Source organism: Setaria viridis, chromosome 2 (assembly GCF_005286985.2).
Source record: "Setaria viridis chromosome 2, Setaria_viridis_v4.0, whole genome shotgun sequence".
NCBI classification, from domain to species: domain Eukaryota; kingdom Viridiplantae; phylum Streptophyta; class Magnoliopsida; order Poales; family Poaceae; genus Setaria; species Setaria viridis.
The window spans coordinates 30,716,651-30,743,170 of record NC_048264.2 but is presented as its reverse complement, the minus strand read 5'-3'; the positions used below and the strand labels follow the sequence as shown (position 1 = coordinate 30,743,170).

Genomic DNA, 26,520 nt, shown 5'->3' with positions numbered 1-26,520 from the left:
CGTGCGGGCTTTGCTCAAAGACCATTCCTTTGAGTGTGGAATCCAACTTGGCATTCCACGCCCTTGGTGCCTACCGCAAGCCATAGAGGGCCTTGCGCAAGCACAGCACCTTGCCTTCCTTGCCGGGGATCGCAAAACCCGGCGGCTGGTGCACATAGACCTCCTCTTTCAAGTCACCATTAAGAAACACCGACTTGACGTCCATGTGATGAACGCACCAGCCTTCCTGGGCAGTCAGCGCAAGGAGGAGTCGCATGGACTCCATCCGTGCCACGGGGGCGAAGGCATCGTCGAAGTCGATCCCCTCCTGCTGCATGAACCCGCGTGCCACCAAGCGAGCCTTGTGCTTGATGATGGCACCGGCTTCATCCCTCTTCAGCTTGAACACCCACTTACGGGTGATCGCACGGTGACCACGAGGGAGGTCAGCAAGCTCCCAGGTGCGGTTCTTCTCAACCGCATCCATCTCCAACTGCATTGCAAAAGACCGAGGCTTGCCGTCGTCGCACACAAGGTGCAACTACGCCTCCAGGTTGTGAGGCACCGGTCCCGGCACCGGCTGGTCGCCGAGGAGGTCCTCCATCGTACGGTACCGCGACGGATCGCCATCGTGGTACGCGTCGATACGCTCCTTGTCGTGAGAGAGTGGAGTAGCGAACTCCACCGAGTTGTGCTCGACATGAGCTGGTGTCGGAGTAGACGTGCCCGGAGGGGTGGCTATCGGTGCTGGAGTACGTGGCGTCGCCGGCTATGGTGGTGTCAGCGAGAGACTCGTCGCAGCTGGAGTTGTGGTTGGAGAGCGTGACGCTACCAGGGTAGCTGGCGCTGGAGTCGGTGGAGGTTCGGGGACTGGGGTAGGCACGCTCGGTGAAGAAGAGCTGCCTGCTCCCCCAGCTCCCTCAAAGTGGACGTACTCGATAGTGAAGTCGTCGTACATCGGAGTCGAGCCATCGTCCACCGCCTTGTCCCACGCCCATCCTCACCCTTCGTCGAACACAACATCACGCGCCATGCGCACACGCTGTGTCTTCAGGTCGAGAATGCGGTAGGCCTTCGAGCCCTCCACGTAGCCGATGAGCACTCCCGGAGTGCTCCTGTCGTCGAGCTTGCCGATGTGGCCAAGCTCCTTGGCGAACACGAGGCAGCCAAAGACCCGTAGGTGGGACACCGCCGGCTTGCGCCCATGCCAAGCCTCATACGGCGTCCTACCATTGAGCACCTTGGTGGGCGATTGGTTGAGGATGTAGACAGCCGTCACCACCGTCTCTCCCCAGAAAAAAAGCCGGCATGCCCCTCTGCTTGAGGAGGGCCCGAGCCATCCCCACATCCGTCTGGTTGCGCCGCTCGACGATGTCGTTCTACTGCGGGCTGTACGGTGCGGAGTAGTGGTGCTGAATGCCCTCATCAGTGCAGTACGACGCAAATTCAGCCGCCCTGAATTCGCCGCCATTGTCGGTGTGCAGCACGCCCAGCTTGCGGCCGCACTCCACCTCCGCAGCAGCCTACGCACGCTTGATGGTGTCCGCAGTCTCTCTCTTGCTGTCGAGGACCATCACCCACATGTAGCGGGAGAGGTCGTCGACGAGCAGCAGGAAGTAGCGTCGTCCTCCCAATGTGGCTGGTGTCACCGAGCCACACAAGTCCCTGTGCACGAGCTCGAGCCGCTCCTTGGCTCGGAAGCTCGCCTGCTGGGGAAAGAGGAGCCGCTTCTACTTTGTCAACACACAGACATTGCAGAACTGCTCCACGTGGTCAAGGCATGGCATGCCTCGCACCATCTCCTTGGCACTGAGCCGCTTCAGGGCCTCGAAGTGGAGGTGCCCGAAGCGCTCGTGCTATTGCCACGCCTCGTCGTCCCGACGAGCAGCGAGGCAGAGGGGTTGTGCCACCTGCACATTAAGGATGTAGAGTCGATTTGCGCCTCTGGTTACCTTGGCAAGAAGGCAACGATGGCGGTCCCAAATCCTCATGACTCCGTCCTTGACCGCCACGCGCGAACCGTTCTCATCCAGATGTCCCAAGCTGATGATAGAGTTCCTCAACGCGGGGATGTAGTACACTCCGACGAGCAGCCTGTACTCTCCAGACTCGGCGGTGAAGATATCGGAGCTGACGCCCTTGATCTCCACGTCGGAGGCATCCCCAAGCTTGACGGTGCCTTGGACGCTAGAATCAAGCTCGGTGAAGAACTCCCGCCTACTGGTCATGTGCTGGGTAGCGCCAGTGTCGAGGCACCACCCATCAGTCTTGTCGTTGTTGGAGCCATCATCGAGGAAGGCGTGTGCCCTCGGCTCGTCAAGGTGGAGGAGAGCCGCTGCGGCCGATGCCACTGGAGGTAGCTCGATGCTTGCGTGTGCTAGGAGCAGAGCCGGCTCCTCCTCCTCCGCCAGTGCGATGTGAGCCTGGCCGCGTCTTGGCTGTCGACAGTCCTTGGCCCAATGGCCAAGCCTGCCATAGTTGCGGCACGCGTCGCCTCGTGCCGGCCTGCGCTCGCTGGTGGCACCACCCTGGGCACCTCCTCACACGCCGTCCTCGGCGTCTCGTCACGCCTTGGGCACCCTGCGCGGCTTGTCGCACCTGCGGCCGCCTGTCGAGGAAGAAGGCTCCCCCTTCTTCCGATCACCCTAGCGGGCCTCCCACTGCTCCTGAGTGAAATGGAGCTTCCCGCCAATGATGACAGGCCCTGAGGGAGGCTGTGGCTCGTCGTTGTCGATGACCTTGAGGTGACCTATCGCCTCCTCGATTGACATCTTGGAGAGGTTCAGCAGAGACTCGATCGAGCAAGCGATCTGCTTGTACTTCTCGGGAACGCAACAGATGAGCTTCTCAACATCTCTCTCCTCATCGTAGGTGTCGTCGCCGTACTGCACCATCTTCTGCAACAGAGTGTTGAGACGGAGAGCAAAATCATCAACGTCCTCACCTGGCTTGAAGGCCAGGTTCTCCCACTCCTTGCAAAGTGCCTGCGTGTGGACTTGCGGGCGCGGTCGCTGCTGATGCATGCCGCAGCGATGGCGTCTCAGGCCTCCTTGGCAGTCCGCTTCTTGGAAAGCGAGAACTGCATCTCGGGCGGGACTGCAATGATGAGGACATCCACATGTGCCGCACCTGGAGCCGGACTGCCTCCCACATGTGCCGCACCTGGAGCCTCACCCTCATCACCGCGGCCCACTCGACGTAGTTGGTCTTGGTGAGGGTAGGCCACCCACTACCAGGGCCGACATCCCTGACAACAGCCTGGACCCCGTGGTGACCATGGCGCTGGTCCGGGGAGGGAGAGCCGCACTGTCTGTAAGGGCCGCGCTCTCCGTCGACCCGACCACCGCGCCGCCGGTCGAACTCCATCTCCGCCTCCAGCTGGGCAGCCCTTTCCTGCAACCGCTGGACCTCTAGTGCGGGGTTGAAGCACGGGTTGCATTGGGAGTTGCGGTCACCACGTCCGCCAGGAGCGCGGTCGTCGCGCGCGCCCCCGCCAGGAGCGCCGCCGGCGCGTGCACGCCCGTCTGGGTTGCCGCCGTTGTGCCCGCGGGGGTACGCGGCTGCCCACTGCGCCGCCCGCTCTCGCGCCGCCTCCCTCGCCAGCTCGAGCTCTACATCGGTGCTGTCGTCGGCAGAGGTAGAGCTGCCGATGCTACCACCTCGTAGAGCCTCGAGCTCCGCTACCGCCACCGCTGCTTCCGCTTCCGCCCTCGCTGCAGCCAGCTCTGTCGCCGCCAGCCTCGACGCCCTTGCTGCCGTCGCAGCGGTCTCTGCCGCCGCTCGCGTGCACTCCTCTGCCGCGGCGAGCTCGGCCTCCTGCCGACGCCGCGCGCTCGAGGCGACTGAGTGTTGAGACTATCCTGCGGACATAGCGCGCCACCGGGGGGTTGCTGCGTGAGGAAGAGGCTACTTCCGACGAGCTGCTGCTTGTCTCTGCAGAGAGAGAGAGGAGTGAGCAGGGATAGCTGGTGTTTCTGCTACCGGCTGGGAACGAAGGGTGGCTGGGGAAGGATGTGAGCAGGAGATGTTCAAGGTACAGATGTGAGCAGGAGATGTTCAAGGTACAGATGTGAGCAGGAGATGTTCAAGGTACAGGATAGTACGGCTCTGATACCGGTTGTTAGTAGCTGAACTGTTACTCTCATTGAGAGGATGATACTAGAAGTTGGGACAATTTTTGTGGTTTACTTCTCACACAATGCCATGACCAACCAAGGGGTTGGGGATATACTGGTGGGCAGCCAAGCATATGCTAGACGCTAGTCTAAGATGATAGTCTAAGATGCTATCCTAAAAGCTAGTCTAAGATGTTGTCCTAGATGTTGTCCTAGTGCTGCAGCCCCACAAAGATCAAACAGCTGCAGCATGTAGGGAGTGCTGCAGCTCCACAAAGATCAAACAGTACAAAGACTCTGCCATCACAATTGAGGAGCCTGAGGATCCATTGGCTGAATTGGCACGGTTTCCTATGGACCTGGAAGGTTCGAGTCCGCAACGCTGTAGCTGATAACTATTGCTATGTACTTGTGCCACTCTGTCGATATGTTTTCTCCCGGTCTAGCAAGTGTTGTGACCTCTGCTGAGTTTGTCTAACTTTAGGCACATTTTCGTAGCACAACCAAAGTCCTTGTATTTATGTCCTCAAACCTGATGGGAATTCATGGAAAAAAAATTGGGTGCTTCTGAATTATATTAGCGTGGAATCCATGGAGCACCACTTCTAATCTTGCCACCCTTAATATGCAATGTAAAGAAAGCTTTTGCTTCTTAGCATGCTATTATCATCCCCCTTTATCTACTTTTTTTTTCATCCCAAAAATTCTTCGCCAGTTGACTGCGTTGCCCATGCCTCGAGGCTCAAACGCAACACAATATTAAACCATGATCTAGTCTGAAAACTGTCTGAAACATTGGCGTTTCATGGATTCAATGTCTTGTCAAAGCATGGAATGAATTGCCCCAGTTACATTTGATGCTATCAACCAAAATTTTATTTATTCAAAAATGCAGCACCAAATATTGAAAACTCCAAGGTTAGGGGAAGGGAATTTCTAGAAAGCCTTACTTTTGCAGTTTTGCTAATCTTAAACTATACTTTTTCTGCCAGACTGTATCAAAAAGCTTAAACATGGATAGCTTTTATGCACAACAAATTGCACGGAGCAGAACCCATCAGGACTGTGTTTATTACAAATAGAAGTATACAGGTGTTTTCCCGAGGACCCATCGTGTGGCTTCCTAACAGGCCATGACGAATTTCTAACATCAGATACAACAACGAGAGGCTGCTACCACCACCATAATAGAGTTTCCGAGCAGCAGCCGAAGCCTACCCGCCATGAGGGGAGCGGACCACATTCTTGACTCGTCAACAGATTATCAGGTTCTAGCCATTTCTCAGCTCAGAGAGGAAGCCTTGTGCCAAGGAAAAGCAGGACTCCCTCTGTTTCTTGTACTCACCGTACCTTAGGAAGAAGTACCCAAGATAGTCGAAATCAATCGGGGATACATTTGCCTGCATTCGAGTGACAATCATAAAGTTTGTCATTCAGTGTCTTTTACATGGGGTCAAAACCAAGGTGGATCCAAAAGAAGAAAAGTGTGGATGCAGAATCAAGGGAACTGCTCACCTGAATAAGGGCCCATAATGCCCAGTAAATGTGCGATGCTAATCTGAAAGTGTTTGTTTCGACATAAAGTGCTTCCAGATCTTGTGCCCGCACCTTTCAGTTGGAAAAAGAAAAGAGAACTGAGAATACGCTTCTACTGTAATTACTTCAGAACATAAAAAAACCTATGTTACACCCTTGGGGGCCTGGGGGGCAAACTATTTTAAGGTCTTTCAGCCTTCCATGAATGACAGACATCCGATATACCCCAAAAGAAACAAATGCTAATCAATTCATGCTCAGCTCAAGAGCATTCTAAATGTCAAGCACATGTAGCACCATCTATGAATGCCAGACATCCAATGTACCCCAGAAGAAACAAATGCTGATCAATTCAGCTCAAGAGCACTCTAAATGTCAAGCACATGTAGCACCTTCTATGAATGCCAGATATCCGACGTACCCAAGAAACAAATGCTAATCAATTCATGACTCAAGAGAACATACAACGAAGTTTTACTAACTTCATCCAAAACAAGCAAAGGCAAAACTACTAGCATGAATAGATTTCAGTTGGTTTTGTTTCACATACCTCACTAGGTTTATCAGGTTGCAGATAATTCCTGAAGAAGTGATACTGGACATCTTTATCTGGGTACCTAGAGAAGCAACCAAATGAATGCTGCTGATCAACAACATGACAATAATAATTTTCTTCAGATCGTTCTACTGACACGGAGATAACTTACATGTTGTAGTCACAATCAAATCCTGCATATTCGTTGAAATGATTTGCAATGTCATAACCGCGGTAGCTGTATGACCCATACTCAAAATCAATAAAATACAGCTTCCCTGGCAAAGGAAACAACATAGGCATACAACCACTATGTTTAGTTCTGCAAATGAATAATAAAAAATGGGGAAATTAATATAAGGGAATAGATTTTACCTTCCGAATCATTGAGCATCAGATTTCCTGAAAGCAAATCATTGTGTGCAAAAACCAGAGGCGCATGCAGAAGATCCGAGAGATCCTACAAGAGGATTGTAAGTCGTATAATAATGACAGCGAAAACACAAATATTGATATAGAAATCTGAAGGTATACAGATAATAAGCAGGAGGAACTGCTATCTTTGATTTTAACTCCTTGAGTGAGCTAAAACCCCTCACCCGCAACAACCAGTCTTTAACTTCATCACTATGCTACATGGATGTTACCACTGTACCAGAGAAGGATCAACTACAATGAATTTAAATAATCATTTGGCCAAATATGGAAAATCAGAGAAGATGATTTTAAGAAGAATAAAGTGGACTAGGCACAAAATATCACATGGTACATTGTCAACTTCAAGTTCAAGGTACCTTAAGTTCTTGAACTTCATCTTGTATTTCTGTAAATGAGATTGTCTCATATCTCTTCTGCTTCTCGTTATCCTTAAACTTCAATGCTGAAGCTGCAACAGGCATTTGATGGTAAACATGAATATTATTGATGTAACTTCTAAAACTTCAGACCAAAAAGAGTGTCATGTTTGAGATGCCTATGAGATAAAAACACCATTCTCAAAACAGCAACATAGTTCAGCTACCTTTTTTCAAAAACTTGAATATGTCATCCCACAGTTGCGGTTCTTTAGGCCCTGGAATGTCTACTTGATGGAATCTGTGGAGCTCCTTGGCAATTTCAGCTGCTATTCTAGGTTCTCTCATGTCTGGAAAACAAAATAATAAGGATCAGCATATTTATTTCCAGAGGAATTTCACAGAGCCTCTCCAAACATCTAAAAAAGTGAATAGAGAAACTATCACACTAAGTTGATGTGGAGCACACCCATGCATTATTTAGAATGGAAGTATGCCTACCTGCAGGTGAGAGTGTTCGAGCATTGATGAATGACTGAACTACTCCATTCTCAAAAATTCCAAGTAGCCGAGCCCCAAACCCTGCAGCTGAGAGATATGGTATCGCCTAACCATGATGATAATAGATGCATGCATTAGGAAAGATATTAGACCCAGAATGAGACGTAATTTTGTGGCTATGATATATTGTGTGTACAGTCCAGGACAACTTTCTAAAGAGTGCCATTATAAATTAGCATTTTTAGATGGTAAAATTTCCCCACAAAACTAGTCCACTGTTTGGTATATTAGATCAGCAAAGAATACTATAGTGGAAAACAATAGACAAGAACACTAAGACCTTTGATTTGTCACAGAAAAGGAAGGCACATATATGAAACAAGAGGTAATGAACTTGGTAGTATAGAAGCTACTATGAAACCATGACTATTGTCTACCCCCAAAAATTGAAAATGCACTGGAAAAAAATATAAGACCAGCACAAGGACATGGTAGAATCATGGTGGAATATTATAGGATGCATGTAAATATAATATGACTGTAACATACAATCTTGTAACATTAAGATTCTGACCTGCAATTCCCTTTTCCGATCGATCACCAAGTCTGTATTTGGTCCATACAACCGAACAGTCACAGAAAACTCATTGTCAGTGTCTTCTTTGACAGACACCTTCAGCACTGTAGGTAAGAACGAATAAGCATCATGGACGACGTATTGGAAGTAATTATTGCTGTACACATGAATAATTGTTCATACCAATCATCCTTATGGGAGGTGCATCTACAGAGTCAGCAGGTTCTTATTATTTTCTAAATTCTGCAAGCATGACAGCAGGAAAGATACAGCACAAAGGAAATACCATGCAGTGACGGTAAGGAGTCTCTAATCCCACAAAGTTTGTGAAAAGTATTAAGATCTGCCCCTTCTTATGCAAACAGGAACAATAAGTAGCACGAAGCAGGATTATAAAAAAAAAGGTAGAAGGCAGCGGCCAAGCAGTCGTTACAGCGGAAACAAAAAGCTGAGGTCCTGAGGTCAACGACGTGCTAAATTTTAAGCAACTGCGTGTGCATTGCTTCTGGAACATCACGGCCTGTAGAATCATTTGCTACTCCGCCGCACAGGTGAAAGGTTGAGGAATCTCAAATCTGTGTAGTGCGACAGGCCGTGCAACTGTCAGGGTATCGAGCAGGGAACTCACATAGATTCGTGATGCCGCCAGACACCGTCTCGATGGAGAAGCAGGAGCTGTCCAGCGATGACCACCCTTTGACCAACTCCTTGCAGAGGCCTCTGGAAAAGTAAAGTACTCACCAAATCAGAGAAGCAGAAAAACATAAGCGCATCCCCCTTGTCCCCCCACGCACTCGGAGGCATTTCCTCAAACACAACCAGCTCGTGCGCGCGCCACGAGCACACCCCGACACCCCCTGCCACACTCACGAACACGAGCTCAGCGACGCATCAGCGCGAAACGAACCCCCACCCAACCCCAACGCCAGGCGCGAGCACGGACGGGCAAATCAGAAAAAACTGGGGAGGAGCAGAGGGGCCACGGCACTTGCATGATGCGAGGCGTCATCTCCGGGAGCGGCAGGGTTATGTCGACGGAGGCCGCAGACGTGGGCACGTCCGCCGGCGCCCCCGCGGCTACCGCGGCGGTGGTGGTCGGCTTCTCCTCCCTGCCTCCGACGCCGTCGCCGCTGCCGGCGGCCGCGCCGTTCCAGCCCCGTCCCTCCGATCCCATGCTCCTCGCGCACTCGCGGCTCGTTTCCCCCACTCCCTCCACTCCCGCGCGATCTGCCGTGCGCGCGAGGAATCTCGTTGCGCTTTCCTGGGAGACGAGCCCGAGCCCACCCGATTCGATTCGACCAGAGACCTGGGCGGAGCGAGCCACCACTCAGGCGAGGGAAGCGTGACAGAGAGAGAGAGAGGGCCGGGGGGGGGGGGGGGGGGGGGGGGGGGGTGACGGAGCGGCCGAGAACAGGGCGCACTATATAGCGCCCACTCGCCTCGCGCCGCGTGGCGGGCCCGGGCCACGTCGGCTTCGCGCGGTCGCTTGTGCTTCCCGTCGGCCCGTCCTCCTGACCAACCGCGTGGCGTGCGCGGCTGTCCCACTGCGCGCGGGCCTGCGCCGTCGCGGGGCCCACCGGAGGGCGACGGGGGCGTTGGACGGCGGAGATTTTGGCCTTTGCGGGATCTGGAGTGACGTCGTTGTGCGGGCCCGGCATCCGGTTCCGCTTCTGCCCGCCCGTTCGTTGTCCGGATCTGTTTTTTTGGGTTGGTGGCGGTTGGCACTTGGCACGCTGTGCTCGCCGGGCGGTTTGCCTCTCATTTTTTCTCGTTCCGTTCCAAATTACAAGTTGTTCCGATTTTTTAAAGAATCAAAGTATTTTAAATTTGATCAAATTTATACAATAAAGTACTAACATTTATGATACAAAATATGTAGGATTAGATTCTTTATTAAATATATTTTCATTAGTATATCTATTTGGTGCTATAAATTTTTGTAATTATCTCTGTAATTTTGATCAAACATAAAATGGTTTGACTCTCTAAGAAAATTAAAATGACCTATAATTTGAAACAGAGGGAGTAGATCTTTTGAACAAGATTCCGTCGATGTAGCGTCATTTGGAGTTGGAGGGCTTATAATTGCTAGTGGCAGTAGTAAATTACTAACGTGAAGCTCAAGTACGTACAAAATATGTTCACGCGCCCGTCGTGCAATGTGGGTGCCTGACAAGTATCTTTAAAAAATTATAAAAAATAATGCTACACGTTCACAATCATAAATGGAGATATGAGCACAACTTACAATCTGACGGTATAATTGCACTGTTACCAAGACTGATGTGGCATAATATTTATAACCATGAAACTTCCACTGAAACTCACCTAAGTTTGGAATCTCATAGAGATGTCATAAATGCACGAGATGGTTTAGATGCATGGTTTCTGGTTATACCTGAACTGTATGCAATAAAGTAGCTATACATGAAATATTTCCCATGTTGGTTCAGACAAACAAATTTGAATACGTCAGGTTTCTTATTAAGAAACCACACGAGTGCACAAGACTATACACTATATACGGCTATACAGTACATACATCTTTGAAGTCAAATCGTAGGAGGACGGCTAGCAGCTATAAGCCTATAGAGATGGAATAATCGAGTTTCACGCCAAGAAGCGATATATTGCCACTTTGCCAGGTCTCCGTCTCGCTTGTTTCGTCCTCACCAAATCATTGTTTACATCGTCATGAGTCTGAACAACAAGCTGCACGCTGTACACGTGTGCGTGGGTGCGGCCGTGCGGGTGCTCGAAAAAGATTTATCGCCCCAAGGCCAGCAAGGTCCATCAGGCCCAATAAATATTTACGTTTTGGGCCGAAACGACACATAGGATAGATAGATATCCATGGTGCTACTTGAGTGCGCGGTGGAGATGCACTTCATACACATGCAACAAAAAAGAATAAAAAAAACTAGATGATGCAATCATATTCCAACTGTTTTTTGGAAGTAAGAAAACATAGACTCCGAACATCTAAATTAAATTTTGATTGAATAGTGTACCTTTTTGTTAATATATCATCAAAATAATTAAAATCACACTTGAGCATATTTGGATGACTTTTTGAATAATTTTAACGAGTTGTGAATTTTTTTAAGATATGTACCTATAGCAAATTATACGAATTCATGGAACAAACTTTTTACATCTGCATTAAATTGAAAAAGTTGCAAAATAAGTATTTGAACACCTAGAACAAATTATATGAACTTAAAGATTTGTACACTTGTGTGGCGGAACCGCCCAACTTAAGCTGGTTTAAGTGCGCCTAATCGCTGTCGGAACAGCAATTATCCGAAACGCACCTAAAACAGCATAAGTCCGGTAGTCCATCGAGTGTCCCTAGGACTCCTCGAAAGATCCACGACGTGTCTCATAGCCATATATCAGGATAGTATCCGCGATGGGATAACATCAACAAACATTACATTTTTACATACATATAGAGGGTACGAGTTATTACAGAACATAGATTGAAGCAAACTTAGTAGTGCAGTGTTAGACATCGTTCTAAGATTTAAACATAAACAGTTCAGGAGGAGATGAGCATTTTAAACTTCTTCTCTAAGGGTATTGTGAGACTCATAACAATACCCTAGGGCTTCGGGGTTTCCTCCTCTGTAGACTCCTGCGGAGCTTCTGAAAGATAGCCACAAGGGAAAACCCTGAGTACGGGGTACTCAGCAAGTCTTACCCGACTAACCAATATAATAGTTTTCTTGGGATGTATATGATAGCTTTTGGTGTACTGGGTTGATGCAACTTTTTGCCGAAAATGCTTATTATAAGTGATGCCTTAGTTTTATCTTTTATTTGGGTTAAGTCATTACCTAACTATTCTAAATGATGAGCGGAAAGTAAAAACAACCATAGATATTAAGTCATACATCAAATATTAACAGAAAGATATATAGATTGCATGAATTAATACTACGATGCTCAACAGTGATCAAGTGCATTCATAACCGAGAATTGCGGCGATCCGGATCAATTTACATCCTGCAGGAGAGTACCCTGATCATCAGCTTTATACGATTGTCCAGGTCGTACATAACAACCTCTCGATTAGCAAAATCAATGATTAGGAATACGACTACCCGGACCCAGGGATGCACCCGCACATGGGACCCCACGTCTAGCCCGATCACCATGTGAGTTTCAGGCTACACCCCTGCCAATCTCCAGCACGTCAAGCGCGGGTACGAAGTATTTCCGACCATAGAGTTTACTAACCTACTGTGCTTTACTGGTCCTATACCCAGTAAGTGATCAGATGCTTATCACTTGATCAAAGGTTAAGACAACGACTCGGGCCTTAACCAAATTAATCTAGCAGACAGAACTATATCTCTAGCTTCTGTCCGCTTTCAACTTTCCAAGTTATCTTTCATAAGCAACATGTATGACTCAAAAGTTTTCCTTAAGGTTGGTAAACCGAATATGTAAGCAAGTAAGCGATTCTAGACTTGGGTATCTTCTAATGTTTGAACAAGTGGCAAAGATGTCCTTAAAACAAGGCATGATCATACACAAGAATAGGTTGCAAGCAACTCCTAGACTTAGTGCATGCATATAGCAAATAACCGATAATTGGACACATGAAATAACGACTCCAAAATAGATAGGAATAAATGCACCGGGGCTTGCCTTGATCGCTTAAAAAGTTAGTATTCTCTGACGGTTTGGCTTCACAGGGGACTAATTCAAAAACTTCTTCGAACTCCGAAGGTCCTTCTGAAAATTCCAAATATTCTCCTTCTGGTGCTTCGGGATCTATAGCACAACACATGCAGGGGTTAGGAATGCAAACTGTTTGAATAAAAGACTATACAACTTTCCTTCATGATAACGTTGCAAGCCAACAAGGACTATACAATTTATCATGATAAAGTTGCAAGTCAACACACAAAAACCTAAAAAGATTAGCCCTCACTTTTATTTTCTTATTTAACCCTCCTTAAGGCTTTTTCTTTTATTTTTAGAAAAAGTTATAATTAATTTCTAACTTGAAAACCTAATTTCCTATGAGTTAAGAATAATTTGTGACTAAGAAAATGTTATTTCATATTTTATACATTTTATAAATATTAAGTATTTATTTAATTACCTCAAAAGGAAGGCATTAAATAAATACCCAAATTTTTATTATTTTCCTATGGTGTAAAAATTTTAATGCATAAAGGAAAGTAAAACAAGCCTAACAAAATTGGTTTCACTAATTTTGGACACTCCTAGAAATTTCTGTGATTTAAATGGTGTAAAACGAATTTAAACTAATTACTTTCTAAAGGAAATCTAATTTTTCCGAAAATGACCCGGAAAAACTTTTCTTACGCCCGACTCTACCCTCTCTCACGCGCACTGGACCCCACGGCGCGGACCCACCTATCTCCTGTTTCATTTACCCGCCGGCCTTATTCTTCCTTTAACGGGCCCCGTGGGCCGATTTCCCCCCCCTTCGGTCCTTTTCCGGCCCAACAGCCCTTTTTCCTTTTCCCTTTTCTCGCGAGCGCGGCCTGCTTTCCACTGGGCCTCCGGCCTCTTTCTTCAGCGGTCGACCGCGTCGGCTCTTTGGGCTTCCGCTGCGTCGGCCCAACTAAAACGCCCGCGCCCCCAGCCTCCTTTACTCCCTCGTCTCTCTGACGCGCGGGCCCGACGCTCCAGCGTCTTCTTCTTCCTCCCGCCAAAACGCGCGCGCGACAGGGGGCGGCGCGACTCGCCGGCCGGCGCCCCACTGGCGGCGAAGCTAGGTCAGGACAGCATCCATATGCCTTCACGCACCCGCGCGCGGCAACAGCTCCTCGGGAGATGGCCGGAGCCACTCCCTCCACGGCGACGGGCGGCGACACCTTCGGCCGATTGTGGCTACTTACGATGGCGGCGCAAACTACTCGAACGACTGCTTCTACACCATCCTAGTACCCTAAGGACTGGCCTACGACTACTTAAGGAGGAAGGGAATCGGTGCAAGATAGTGCTCACCGTGAGCGGGCGGCGCGGCGACGGCGGACAGAAGCGGCGGTGGTTCAAGGCGTGACGGCGAAGAAGCTGGGCAACAAGTTGCTAGGGTTGCTGGTGGGGTGTAGGCAGAGGTGTGGACGGAAGGAATCGACGGGAGGTGCGATGTGGCGGTGGAATTTTGCTCGGCAGCGGCGACTTGGCAGAAGGAGCGGCGGCGGTAAAAAGAGCGGCGGTGAAACGGCGGCGCGGGAGCGGTAATTATATGAACGGTTTACCGCGCGCATGGGCGACACCGTGGCCTACCCGTAGGCTTGCGTGGTGAGGAGGTGGCCTAGCTGGTTGCGCTGGCGAGCGACCGACGACGGCGGCGGCGACACGTCCTGTGGCTCTGTCATCGCCCCACTTTCCTCCTTCTGATGCCCGTGACTTCAGAGCTAAATTGCAGTCGATCTTCAATCCAACGGTCCCCAAGTTGCTTAAACAAAGTTGGAGATAAACTCGAATCCTCCAATTTTTATTTTGGCTCTACTCTGAGATAAACATCAAACCACAGTCGAATTTTGAATTGTTTCTTGGGTTTGCCTGAACTTGACTGAATCGGCATTCAGTTCATCAGGAACACGACAGTGACATTTGCCCTACTTTGTGATTGAATTTTGTGATCCAAATCCTTCTTTTCCAGTCCAACTTCTTCCCATTTGTGCTCTACCATCTCCACGGTTTCCATTTTGCTCAAGAACACCTACCCCTCTTGATCTACATTGCTCTGAATTCAAGTCCAGAGTCGACCCCATGCTGTTGGTTTCAGACTAAACCATTTTCAGGGTGACAGTTAACTGTGACAATGTGCTCACTTTGAGCTGAATTTCGAAATTGTTCCCTCTCATGTTCCTGGCCAACAACATCCAAATCTTGTAGTCCAAAGTCCATACTTTGATATGGTGTAGTTGTTCTGATTCACTTTTTTGAAAAATTTCTCAGAATTCAATTTCCAAAATGGACTCTGAGGCTGTTTTTCTGAATTTCTGTTTTCAGATGGGGAACAGTAACTTCAGTTTTCTTTTTCCTTTCTTTAATTCCTTTGAGATATTTTGGACCAGTTCTACTCCAAATTCTTGATCCTTAAGTTCTAGTTACTCTTACACTTGTAATCCACATTTTTGCCGAATTTTTCTGAATTTCAAATTCAAAATTCAAATTTCGGTCAAATTTGACCCGAATTTGATTTATGGCCAATTTCTTTTTCTTTTCTTCTCAATTTGCTTTTAATTCTTCAAAGTCACTTAAATGACTAAATTGGCAGCTGTTACAACTTGGAACATATTATATGAACTTATGAAACAAATTGTATGAATTGGCCAAACAAATATTTATAAATATAGAAGAAATTATATGAACTTAGAAAAAAAGAGTTGTACACGTGAAACAAATACAATATGGACATAGCATAAGTATTATAATCTAGAAAAAAATATATCGATAGAACAAACATTATAATTCACGAAAATAGAAGATAAGGAAAGAAATAGGAATAAAAATGAAATAAGTAGAAAAATATGATAATCCAACAAAAATAAATAATAAGGAAAAGGAATAGAAAAGAAAAATTAAAATAAAATGAGAAGAAAAAGAAAGGAAAATGGATAAAAAGGAAAAGATAATTAACTAGTTAAAATGTATATGAAAACTAGAGGGAGTAAGAAAAATGAAAAGGAAATATAAAAGGGAAATTGAAACGGAGAAGAAAAGGGGAAGAAAAGGAAAGGGAATAAGAAAAAGCAAAATAAGAAAAAATAGATGAAGAAGTAGAAGAAAAAAATAACACCACATGGGCTGCAATGCAACTTCGTGCAGCCTTGGATATTATGGTGTCTTTAGGGTGCGTTTGGTTGCATGCACCACATGATGCATGCATGGATGATCCTGAATGAGGTGGTTTAATCAATTTGCTTGTACCATATGGTTCATTCTAATTAGTCGAATAATGTATTAAGTGGGATGGCCTCATTCTCGATGAGTTGGTACAATTCACCCAACCAAATGAAATGATCATTGTTATTTTGAATCATTTCATACCTGAATCACATGATACAACCAACCAAACACACCCTTAGTCGATAGATGGATATTGTCCAGCGCGATGTCTCCGCGGAAAGGAGGAGCGCGCTTTTGTCGGTGGTTCAGAGGTCGCACTCCAATTATTTCGGGGAACGTATCTAGTACAAACCATCTACCCCGTATAATCTTGGAAACTATGAATCAAGGCCACAAGATGCTAATCCAATGGATAGGGTTAGAGGTGGGATTATTTTGCAGTTAAGCTCCCCACCTGCCGGCCACTTTTTCGAACCCCCCTTAATCCAGGCGTCCGTTTCTCCCTGCCCTTCTACCCTTCCATCATGACTCCCGTGTCCCGCCACCGCCACGCCCGTGCGCCCCTAGCGATTCGCCTAGCGCCAGTGTCCCATCGTCGCCCATGGCTCAACGACGACGGGAAGAAGTGCAACATCAAGGAGAGCCACGACTGCTCTGTCTTCACACGATGGAGGGCGCCGCCCCTGGACCTTGCCAGCCATGGAGGGCGCCACGCCTGGACCTCGCCTCCCCCCCAGCCCTGGAGCTCGGCCCGCCGACCATGGAGGGCGCTGCGTCTGGACCTCGCCCTCACCGGCCATGGAGGTGCCACCCTAGGACCTCGTCCTCCCGGCCATGGAGTGCGCCACGCCTGGACCTCGCCCCGCCAGCCATGGGCACCGGGCACGGTGCCCCGGGGAGCTCGTGTAGCGGCGGCAGGGAGCTCGACCCCGCCGGCGGTCGTGCCTGCGGGAGAGCGCGCGCCGCCCCCTAGGACAGGCTTCCTCACCGGCGGCCATGGGGAGCTGACCCCACGGCGGAGCTCAAGCTCGCCCGGGCGGCCATGGGGAGCTGGCCCCTTGCACGGAGCTCAAGCTCGCCGGCAGCCACGCTGGCCCCACGGTCAAGCCTAGCCAATTCTTCCCTCGCTCGCTCGCGTGAAGATGGAGTAGGGCGGCGAGCCACGGGTGGCAGCGGGACATTGGCACCGGGCGAATCGCCAGGGGCGCACAGGCATGGCGGTGGCAGGACACGGGAGTTGCGATGGAAGGGCAGAAGGGTAGGGAGAAACGGACGCCTGGCTTCAGGGGGGGATTCGAAAAATTGGCCGGTGGGTGGGGAGGCTTAACTGCAAAATAATCCCACCTCTAATCCTATCCATTGGATTAGCATCTTGTGGTCTTGATTCATAGTTTCCAAGATTACACGGGGTAGATGGTTTCCACCAGATACGTTCCATTCTTTCGGGCTGCAGTGGATTATTGATCCCTTTCGTGCCAATAATTCGCTCAACTCCGGATCTGCTTCCTGGTTTGGGTTATCAAATTAAATATTGGGAAGTGCCACTTGCTCAGGGCCATCGCCTGCATCGTTCTTCTTTTCTGTGGTCGTTAGGGTTCTCATTGGTCATCTTCATCATCATCCATGGGTAGGCTCCTCGCCATCCTTCTTGGCTTCCTATTGGTCAGTGACTCAGTGTCTCACTACCACACGGCAGCTCGTCTCATGTGCATCTTATCTCGCTCATCATTTCCTTCAGTTGCTTGTACGGTGATCCCTATCTATCGGCACGAAGATATATACCTGATTACCTGCTCAATGTGAATTTGGAAAACACACTCATCACTAGAGCTTCAGCTTACACCAACTATATGTTGGAAATATGCGCCTAAAAAACATTCTAGATTTTATTTGGAGGAAAAACACATTGATAAAAAATGATGCAAGCAAATAAAACAAGTAAGAAGGCAACATACTGTCTAGAATTGCGCAAGGGAATTACTCAATGATCCCACGCAGAACGTAGTCGAACGTGTTGAAGAAGATGTTGCAGAATCACCAAGCGGTCATGTGAAGACGCTGCCCAAAAACCTGGTTGCCGCCCCTTGCAGGAGTCTCGCGACAGTGGTTTCGGAGATCCCGCTTTCCTTCAAGCCCGGTGCACACCAAATTCGAAGGTCGACGAGGCGCAGCAGCAAGAGATTCAGCACAGCGAGTGGGAAGGCAAGCGTGTAACAGCGTCCATTCAACTAGAACATCTCCTGGTGTTATAGACCTTCGTAGTGCATCAGTTTTCCCATTAAACAGCCTCATCAAGTAGTAGAAACTGCCAATTTGAATGACAAAAACTGCTGCCATCAAATTGTTGAAACTAACATACCTTATTGTTGTTTAAAATGGCAGTTTCAATCACATTGAATCGCCATTAGGCTCAGCATAAAATAAAATAGTAACTGCACAAACAATAGCCCGCTATACACGTACACGTCGTGCTCGTCGCAAGTCACAAGTCACGCGATTTTTCACGCGAAAATGCGCGCGAGTTGTGTGTGCGTGTAGCAATAGTCTCCTTCTCTCTCATTTGCACCTACGTTGCATAGAGAGAAGACTCCCATATTTAAGCAAGACAACCTCTCCTTGAATTAGCAATATGGGACTAAAGGTTGTGCATGCTTTGGAATTTTCAGATTGGGCCACATATGGGCATAAATCCAACAATCCCCCACCAATTCCAAAGCTGTTGTACTGAATATTCTTTATATATACCAGATTTCGGTGTAAGTCCCATACGGGTTGAACTTAGACCTAGATCAGCAAGATCCATCTTCCAGCAACTTGTGAATGGACTAAGCCTTGAATTCATAGCTTTTTGCTGTCAGATTTCTTTTGAAGATGCAACTGGTACTAGGCTGCCAAAACGCCAAGTCCAAACAGAGCTTTTAAAGGTCTTGCTCCCTGATCTTCTCATGAGCTTTCCAGACAGTATCCCACTCTCATGAACTGCGACGTATCAGTTTAGCTTATATAGGTGTATTCATTTTAGGTATCTTGTATGACGATACCTTTTCCCTCAGTGGACACTAGAATACATCAAGGTATAATAACCAACCTTCCATACAGAAGAGAGTACATTATATGGAACATGGGTAATTTTAAATGATCTGTACTCCCCGTTACAATAATAACTTGTTTTTCTCATTTTCCAAATCAGGGATCTCCTATCAAAGGAAATGAGTTACCATTACTTTGCAACTAAATAGGTCTCAACCCCATGTCCATGTTTGCAACAGAAATCGCTATCCGTGCAAGCCCTTTAGTAAAGGGATCTGCTAGATTTTTCTCACTATGAATATAATTCACAGCAATTACTCCGAAGTTTTTCAGCTTTCTAACAGATTTAAGCCTCCGCTTCACATGTCTCGAGGACTTCATATTATCCTTAGTACTCATAACTTTGATCAGTACTATTTGGTTGTCATAGTACATAAGGATTGCCGAAACTGGTTTCTCTACCAATGGCAAGTCCATGAGTAGCTCTCTTAGCCACTTGGCCTCAACACTAGCCGTGTCAAGTGCTACAAGCTCAGCTTCCATGGTTGACCGCATCAAAATGATCTGTTTACATGACCTCCATGAAACTGCAGCACCTACTAGTATAAACATATAGCCACTTGTGGCTTTAATTTCATCCGCATCAGAAATCCAGTTGGAATCACTATATCCTTCCAATACAGATGGATAACCAGTATAGTGAATTCCATATTCGATTGTACCCCTCAGGTAACGTAGCACTCTCTGTAGTGCCTCCCAATGATCCCTCCCTGGATTGGAAGTAAAACGACTTAATTTGCTCATAGCAAAAGATATGTCAGGATGTGTTGCACCAGCAAGATATAAAAGGGATTCAATTATTTATGAATATCTCAATTGGTCCAACCCTTCGTATTTATTTTTCCTTAGCTTTACACTAGCATTGTAGGACGTAGGGGATACTTTTGCATTTTCAAAGCCAAAGCGACACAGTAATTTTTCCACATAATGAGATTGATTTAGAATAATCCCATTGTCATTTTTGGTCAACTTGATATTCAAGATAACACTTGCTTCTCTCAGATCCTTCATGTCAAAGCATGAAGATAAGAATGATTTGACCTCATCAATCACGACAGTGTTAGTCCCAAATTTAAGTATGTCATCCATATACAAGCACAAGATCACTGTTTGACCCCCACCATGATTATAATATACATACTTATCTACTTCGTTTACAACAAAACTAGCAGACGTTAAGGTTTGATCAAATTTTTCATGCCATTGTTTGGGTGCTTTTTTTAGGCCATACAATGATTTTAACAATCTGCATACTTTACCCTCCTGTCCCTTAGCCACAAAACCATCAAGTTGCTCCATATAGGTTTCTTCCTCCAACTCTCCATTAAGAAAAGCTGTCTTCACATCCATTTGATGAATGTGTAAACCATAGGAAGCAGCTTAATGCAATGAGCACCCTAATGGTGGTTAATCTGGCCACAGGTGAATAGGTGTCAAAATAATCTTCACCTTCTTTCTGGGTAAAGCCTTTGACCACAAGCTTCGCTTTATATTTTTCAATCGTGCCATCTGGTCTCATCTTTTTTCTTGAAAATCCACTTGCATCCAATAGGTTTGCACCCAACAGGACGCTCAGTGATTTGCCAAGTCTCATTTGCCATGATGGAGTCCATCTCGCTATGGATTGCCTCTTTCCAATACTCAGCATCTGAAGACGCATAAGCATCAGCCAGAGTTGTAGGCACATCATCCACAAGGTATACAATAAAGTCATCTCCAAAAGTTTTCTCAACCCTTTGTCTCTTACTCCTGCGCGGAGTGATGACTAAATTGTTATCCTCCTCATTATCCTCTCGTAGAGGTATCTCATTATCCACTCGCAGAGGTATGTTCTCAACTTGTTCAGAGTTAGGAATGACTGCATCCACATTTTCTAAAGAATTGCTACTCGGTCACAGGAAAGATATCCTCAAAGAAAGTAACATAATTAGACTCCATTATTATATTTACTATAATCTCTGGAGTATCGGATTTAGGTCCTGTTTGGCATGGCTCCAGTTCTGGGTGGTGCTGCTCCACTCCAGAACTCCAGGTGGAGCCAGCTCCACTCTAGAACTCCAAAACTAAAATGGGGTGTTTGGCTAGATGGGTGCTCTCAGCTCCAAATAAGTTCGAGTTCAGTGTGAATTGCCATCATTACCCTCAATCCAAGTCCCACTTGTCATCCTCTCTATCCCATCTTCTTCTTCCCTGAATTGATGTAGACTCCATCTGATCCCCCGGCGCTGCACCCGACTACCGTAAGTCCCAAACCAACGACGGCTCTGGCAAGAAAACAACATCAGGAGCCACCTCAACGATGGCAGGCCCGGGCTGTACTAGCTGACCTGTTCATCTCCTTTTTTTTGTCATCAACTGGCAGGATAAACTCTGCAACTTTATTTGTTTGTACAGCATCAATTCCTCAACTGGAATACAAAAAGCCTTTCTTCTTCTGAGATGAAATCTTATTCAGAGCTGAGCTCAACACGGAACAGCAGGGCTACCTCTACAGCTACGTACCACGGACCCGGGACCGTACGGCAGCCGGCCGCCGCGCTGGTGCAGCACCTCCTCGGGGCCCCGGCCGCCGAGCGGGCTCACAGACGCCTCCACGCCGGCCGCGCGCACCTCCTTCGCGCTCATCTTGTGCGTGTTCGCGTTAGGGAGAAAAGGATGCCCGCAGATAGGGCCTAGCGGGCGGCCACGACAGGGAGCGGCGGCGCGGCCAGGCCCCGCGGGGGACGACGGTCGGGGCAAAAGAGGCGCAGGGCGGAGGAAAGGGAGACACGAGGAGTCTCCGAGCAATAGAACAAAATGTTCTTTTTGTGTAACAGGTAGCATTAGTGGGTAATTACCCATCAACTCCATGAGAAGGTTCAAAAGAGGGAGTTTTGGAGTAGCAAAAGAGGTGCTCCAAAACTCCACCCCCATTTGCACTACAGCTCCATGGAGTTGGCAGCTCCATGGAGTTTTGGAGTTGGGATGTTTGGCTGGATTTTTTGTTGGACTTGCTGGAGTTGTGGAGTGGAGCCATGCCAAACACGCCCTTAACTACCAAGAATCTATAAGCAGGACTATTCTGAGCGTATCCTATAAATATGCAATCGACTGTTTTCGGCCCAAGTTTTCTTTTCTTCAGCTCTGGAATGTTGACTTTCGCCAAGCATCCCCACGTTCGCATAAAGTTGACATTGGGTTTTCTGCCCCTCCATGCCTTGTATGGAGTTATGTCACTTCTCTTGGTGATAACTCTATTGAGCACGAAATTTACAGTCAAGATTGCTTCCCCCCACCACATCTTAGGCATACCGGCACTCTCTAACAAGGCATTCACCAAATTTGTAAGTGACCGGTTTTTCCTCTCAGCTACACCAATTGATTGTGGTGAATAGGGTGGAGTAAATTCATGGATAATCCCATACTCAGAACAGAAATTAGAAAAGTCATTAGAGATATACTCTCCTCCCCGATCATCTCTAAGTCTCTTAATCTTCTTTTCTAACTGGTTCTCAACCTTTGCCTTATATATTCTAAAATAGTTCAACGCTTCATCCTTAGTCGTGAGCAAGTAAACATAACAGTAACGCGTTGCATCATCAATAAAAGTAAGAAAATACTTTTTTCCTCCTTTAGTCAAAACACCATTCATCTCACACAAATCAGAATAGATCAAATCTAGTGGTGCCAGATTCTTCTCAAACTCTAATGCCTTAAAAGGTTTTCGAGGTTGTTTTGCTTGCACACAAGTTTGGCACTTAGAATTTTTGACTATATCACATTTAGGAATTAACTTAGATCTGGACATTCTAGCAATTGTATCAAAACCAACATGACAGAACCTCGAATGCCATACATCAGTAGGATTTTTATTCAAAGCAGTAGTAATATTCAAACTATAACAAGAATCCATAGTACTTAGACAGAACAAGCCTCCGCTGTCATAGCTTTTTCCTATAAAAGTCCCAAATTAGGCACTACAACTTTATTTGACTCGAATACTAGCTTATAACCACTCCTACACAGGACAGACCCACTCAACAATAGGTTCTTGTTTATCGCTGGCGCGTGCTGGACATTCTTCAATTGGATGGTTTTCCCTGAAGTAAGCTTCAGATCTACTGTACCAACACCAAGAACAGAAGCACACGTTCCGTTTCCCATTAGGACGCTGGTAGTCCCTGCTACCTGTTATGAAGAAAACAAAGAAGCATCAGAACACACATGAACATTTGCACCAGTATCAACCCACCAGTCGATAGACTGAAATGCAGAATAAACAACAGGAGATTTACCGTACCCTCCTAGAGTTGAGGCCTCGCTAATGGTCAGTTTAGTGGTTCTGTCCTTGCGGTCACGACAATCCTTGGCAAAATGACCAGGATTACCACACATGAAACAGGTGAGATCCTTCAGATCCTTCTTCTCTGTTTTCTTCTTTTTAAAGCTAGTATTCTTATTCGTCTTGGGACCCTTCTTGTTAAATTGTTTCTTCTTTTGAACAAAATTGGCACTGTTCTGCACGTTCTTCGCCTGCACATCTTTTGCCCTTGCCTTCTCTTCCACATCAAGAGCTGCAATGAGATCTTCAATAGAATTCTCTTCTCTTTTGTGCTTCAGAGATGTAGCAAAATCACGCCACTCTGCAGGAAGTTTAGCAACAATCGCTGCTGCTACAAACTTTGGAGGTAAAGCACATCCCAAATGTGCAATCTCGCCAACCAGAAGCTGGAGGTCGTGTGCTTGAGTTACAATTGATTTAGCACTGTCCATGCTGAAATCAAAGAACTTTTCGCGCACATACAGCCAGCGACCGACTTCGACTTCTGCATATTTTTGCTCCAAAGCCTCCCACAACATGGTGGCCGATGAGTAATTCATATGCACATCGTAGAGTTGATCCGCCAAGATGGTAAGGATGCAGCCCAATGCGGTGTTATTCGCATTATCAAACTGCATGGTCTGCTCCTCTATGAAGGGAAACATGGGGTATATCACCCACCACAGTCCCAATGATATGAGCCAAAACTTAGCCCTTGTCTGCCATGTGTGGAAGTTCTCACCTCCAAACCTCTCAGGTTTCATGGCATCAGATGTATTTGCCATTGCTAGATTACAAAAATAGACAATTAGGTTTTTGGATTGTTGAAAATATGTGCCCAAAAAACATTTCAGATTTTATTTGGAGGAAAAACACATTGATAAAAAATGATGCAAGCAAATAAAACAAGTAAGCAGGCAACATACTATCTAGAACAAGATTGCGCAAGGAAATTACTCAATGATCCTGCGCAGAACGTAGTCGAACGTGTTGAAGCAGATGTTGGAGAATCACCAAGCGGTCGCATGAAGACGCTGCCAAAAACCTGATTGCCGCCCCGTGTAAAAGTCTCGCGACAGTGGTTTCGGAGATCCCGCTTTCCTTCTCGCCCGGTGCACGCTGAATTCGAAGGTCGACGAGGCGCAGCAACAAGAGATTCGCAAGTCACAAGTCACGCGATTTTTCACGTGAAAATGTGTGCGAGCTGCACGTGCGTGTAGCATTAGTCTCCTTCTCTCTCATTTGCATCTATTTTGCATAGAGAGGAGACTCCCATATTTAAGCAAGGCAACCTCTCCTTGAATTAGCAATATGGAACTAAAGGTTGTGCATGCTTTGGAATTTTCAGATTGGACCACATATGGGCCTAAATCCAACACTATATATGTATGTTCAGACTTGAAACTATGCAAAGAAGTTGTACGCCTGTAGTGGGAGTTTTTGCTGTTGTATCGGTATCGTGATGCATTTTCAGACGATCTCTGAAGCATAGATGCTCTTGTGGTTTTGCATGCAGATTGCGTCGTCATCAGTAGGAAGCCATGCAGCTCGAGCTCCGGATCAGTACTGGAAGTCTGCTCTTCCCAACACACCCATGCCAAGCTCCCTCTCCCAGCTACTCAACGGCAACGCTTCAGGTATAAAATAAAAAGCTCCAGACAGTCGTCGGTACGTACGTACGTGGAGTACATATATATAGACTTGTCAACCGAACATACGTCGTAACACTCCTCTTCCCTGCTTGTGCACACAGCCGGCGGCGGCCCGACCGTCCACGGCGACGTTCTTCCGTTCATTTACAACTACGCCGCAACGGACGCAGCTGCACGACGGCCCCAGTGCCGCGCTCCTCTTCCAGGAGGAGGACCTCCGCCCCGGCAAGAAGATGACCGTCCAGTTCACCAGCACCGCGGCCGGCGCCAGGTTCCTCCCGCGGCGCGAGGCCGAGGCCACTCCCTTCTCCTCCGAGAAGCTGCCCGACATCCTCGGCCGCTTCTCGCTGAGCTCGGGCTCCGTCGCGGCGGCGGAGATGGCGCGGACGCTGCGCGACTGCGAGGCGCCCGCGGCCGAGGGCGAGAGGAAGGCCTGCGCCACGTCGCTCGAGTCCATGGTCGACTTCGCCACGTCCAGCCTCGGGACCAGCGACGTGAGGGCCGTCTCCACCCTAGTGGCGCTGGAGGGTTCGCCGAGGCAGGAGTACACCATGACTGGCGTGGAGCGCGCGGCCGGCGGCGGCGGCCGGCTCGTCGCCTGCCACGCGGAGCCGTACGCCGCGCACGCCGTGTTCGCGTGCCACCTGGCGCGGCGGGCACGGGCGTACTCGGTGTCGATGCTCGGCGGGGACGGCACGGCCGTGGCCGCCGTCGCGGTGTGCCTCGCCGACACGTCCGGGTGGAACCCCAGGCACGTCGCCTTCCGGGTGCTCGGCGTGAAGCCCGGCACCGCGCCGGTCTGCCACTTCCTGCCGCAGGACCACGTCGTCTGGATCCCATCAGCAGCCGTGCACGTTCTTGCGGCGTGATGGTTGTTGTTTTATTACGTCTGTCACGTGTTACCATGTGTGTGCTTATGTTTAATTTTCGGTACTTGCATCACTATGATGAGGTAGCATTTCTGTTCCTAAAAGTTGCGAAGGCCCCAATTCACATACTGTACTTGTATAAGGCTGAAGGCCCAAATCGATAGCAATTGTTTTCTAATTTTCTTCTTTGCGGTATCGACGCCAACATCAAATCATCTAACAATTAATCAAGTAACTTCTTTTTATGATAATGATTAATCAAGTCGCCTTGATCTTTTGTTGGAAGCTTAGGTGGATATATACAGAGATACAAATTTTTTTAACGAACGGGATTGTGCCTATTCCATTGATACAGTTAGGCTAAGAGCTCGGACGTCGCGGCCAAAAGCCACACGATCTGCTCCCTAGTCCATAGGCCCCTCCTCTCTCCTCCATCCAGGTAACATCCTTTATCCGTCCCGGCCAGCAGGTTTATTGAGACATGCTCGTGTCAAGCTGCTCTTCATGCTGCCAGGGATAAGCGAGGATTAGGATTTAGCAGCACAATGGTGTAGGCTTGTAGCGTATTGTTATATTAGGACATGAGCTGTGTATGTGATACATAATCCATTGCTTCAGACTATTAATGTGCTACATGTCATCCTAGTTTTATGGCCAAGTAAAATGCATGATGATGGCTTGAAACTGCTAGATGTCTTGTCTTAAAGCCACTGCTTGGTGTTCTAAC

General features: G+C 47.7%; 2 protein-coding genes across 2 annotated transcripts; one reads left to right on the top strand and one right to left on the bottom strand.

The window, feature by feature from the left end:
- Positions 1–5,139: 5,139 nt before the first annotated feature.
- On the bottom strand, positions 5,140–9,405 carry LOC117844987 (probable ethanolamine kinase). Its single transcript, XM_034725858.2, has 11 exons — positions 9,030–9,405; positions 8,666–8,757; positions 8,035–8,141; positions 7,461–7,566; positions 7,187–7,309; positions 6,960–7,051; positions 6,541–6,625; positions 6,338–6,443; positions 6,181–6,247; positions 5,610–5,702; positions 5,140–5,494 (listed from the first exon to the last, which is right to left on the bottom strand). Exons 1-11 carry the CDS (start codon positions 9,209–9,211, stop codon positions 5,366–5,368), a joined length of 1,182 nt encoding a protein of 393 aa, XP_034581749.1. The 5' UTR covers positions 9,212–9,405; the 3' UTR covers positions 5,140–5,365.
- Positions 9,406–25,076: 15,671 nt separating this feature from the next.
- Positions 25,077–25,848, top strand: LOC117844258 (BURP domain-containing protein 3). Its single transcript, XM_034725006.2, has one exon. The coding sequence runs from the start codon at positions 25,158–25,160 to the stop codon at positions 25,791–25,793; it is 636 nt and encodes a 211-aa protein (XP_034580897.1). The 5' UTR covers positions 25,077–25,157; the 3' UTR covers positions 25,794–25,848.
- Positions 25,849–26,520: the final 672 nt, after the last annotated feature.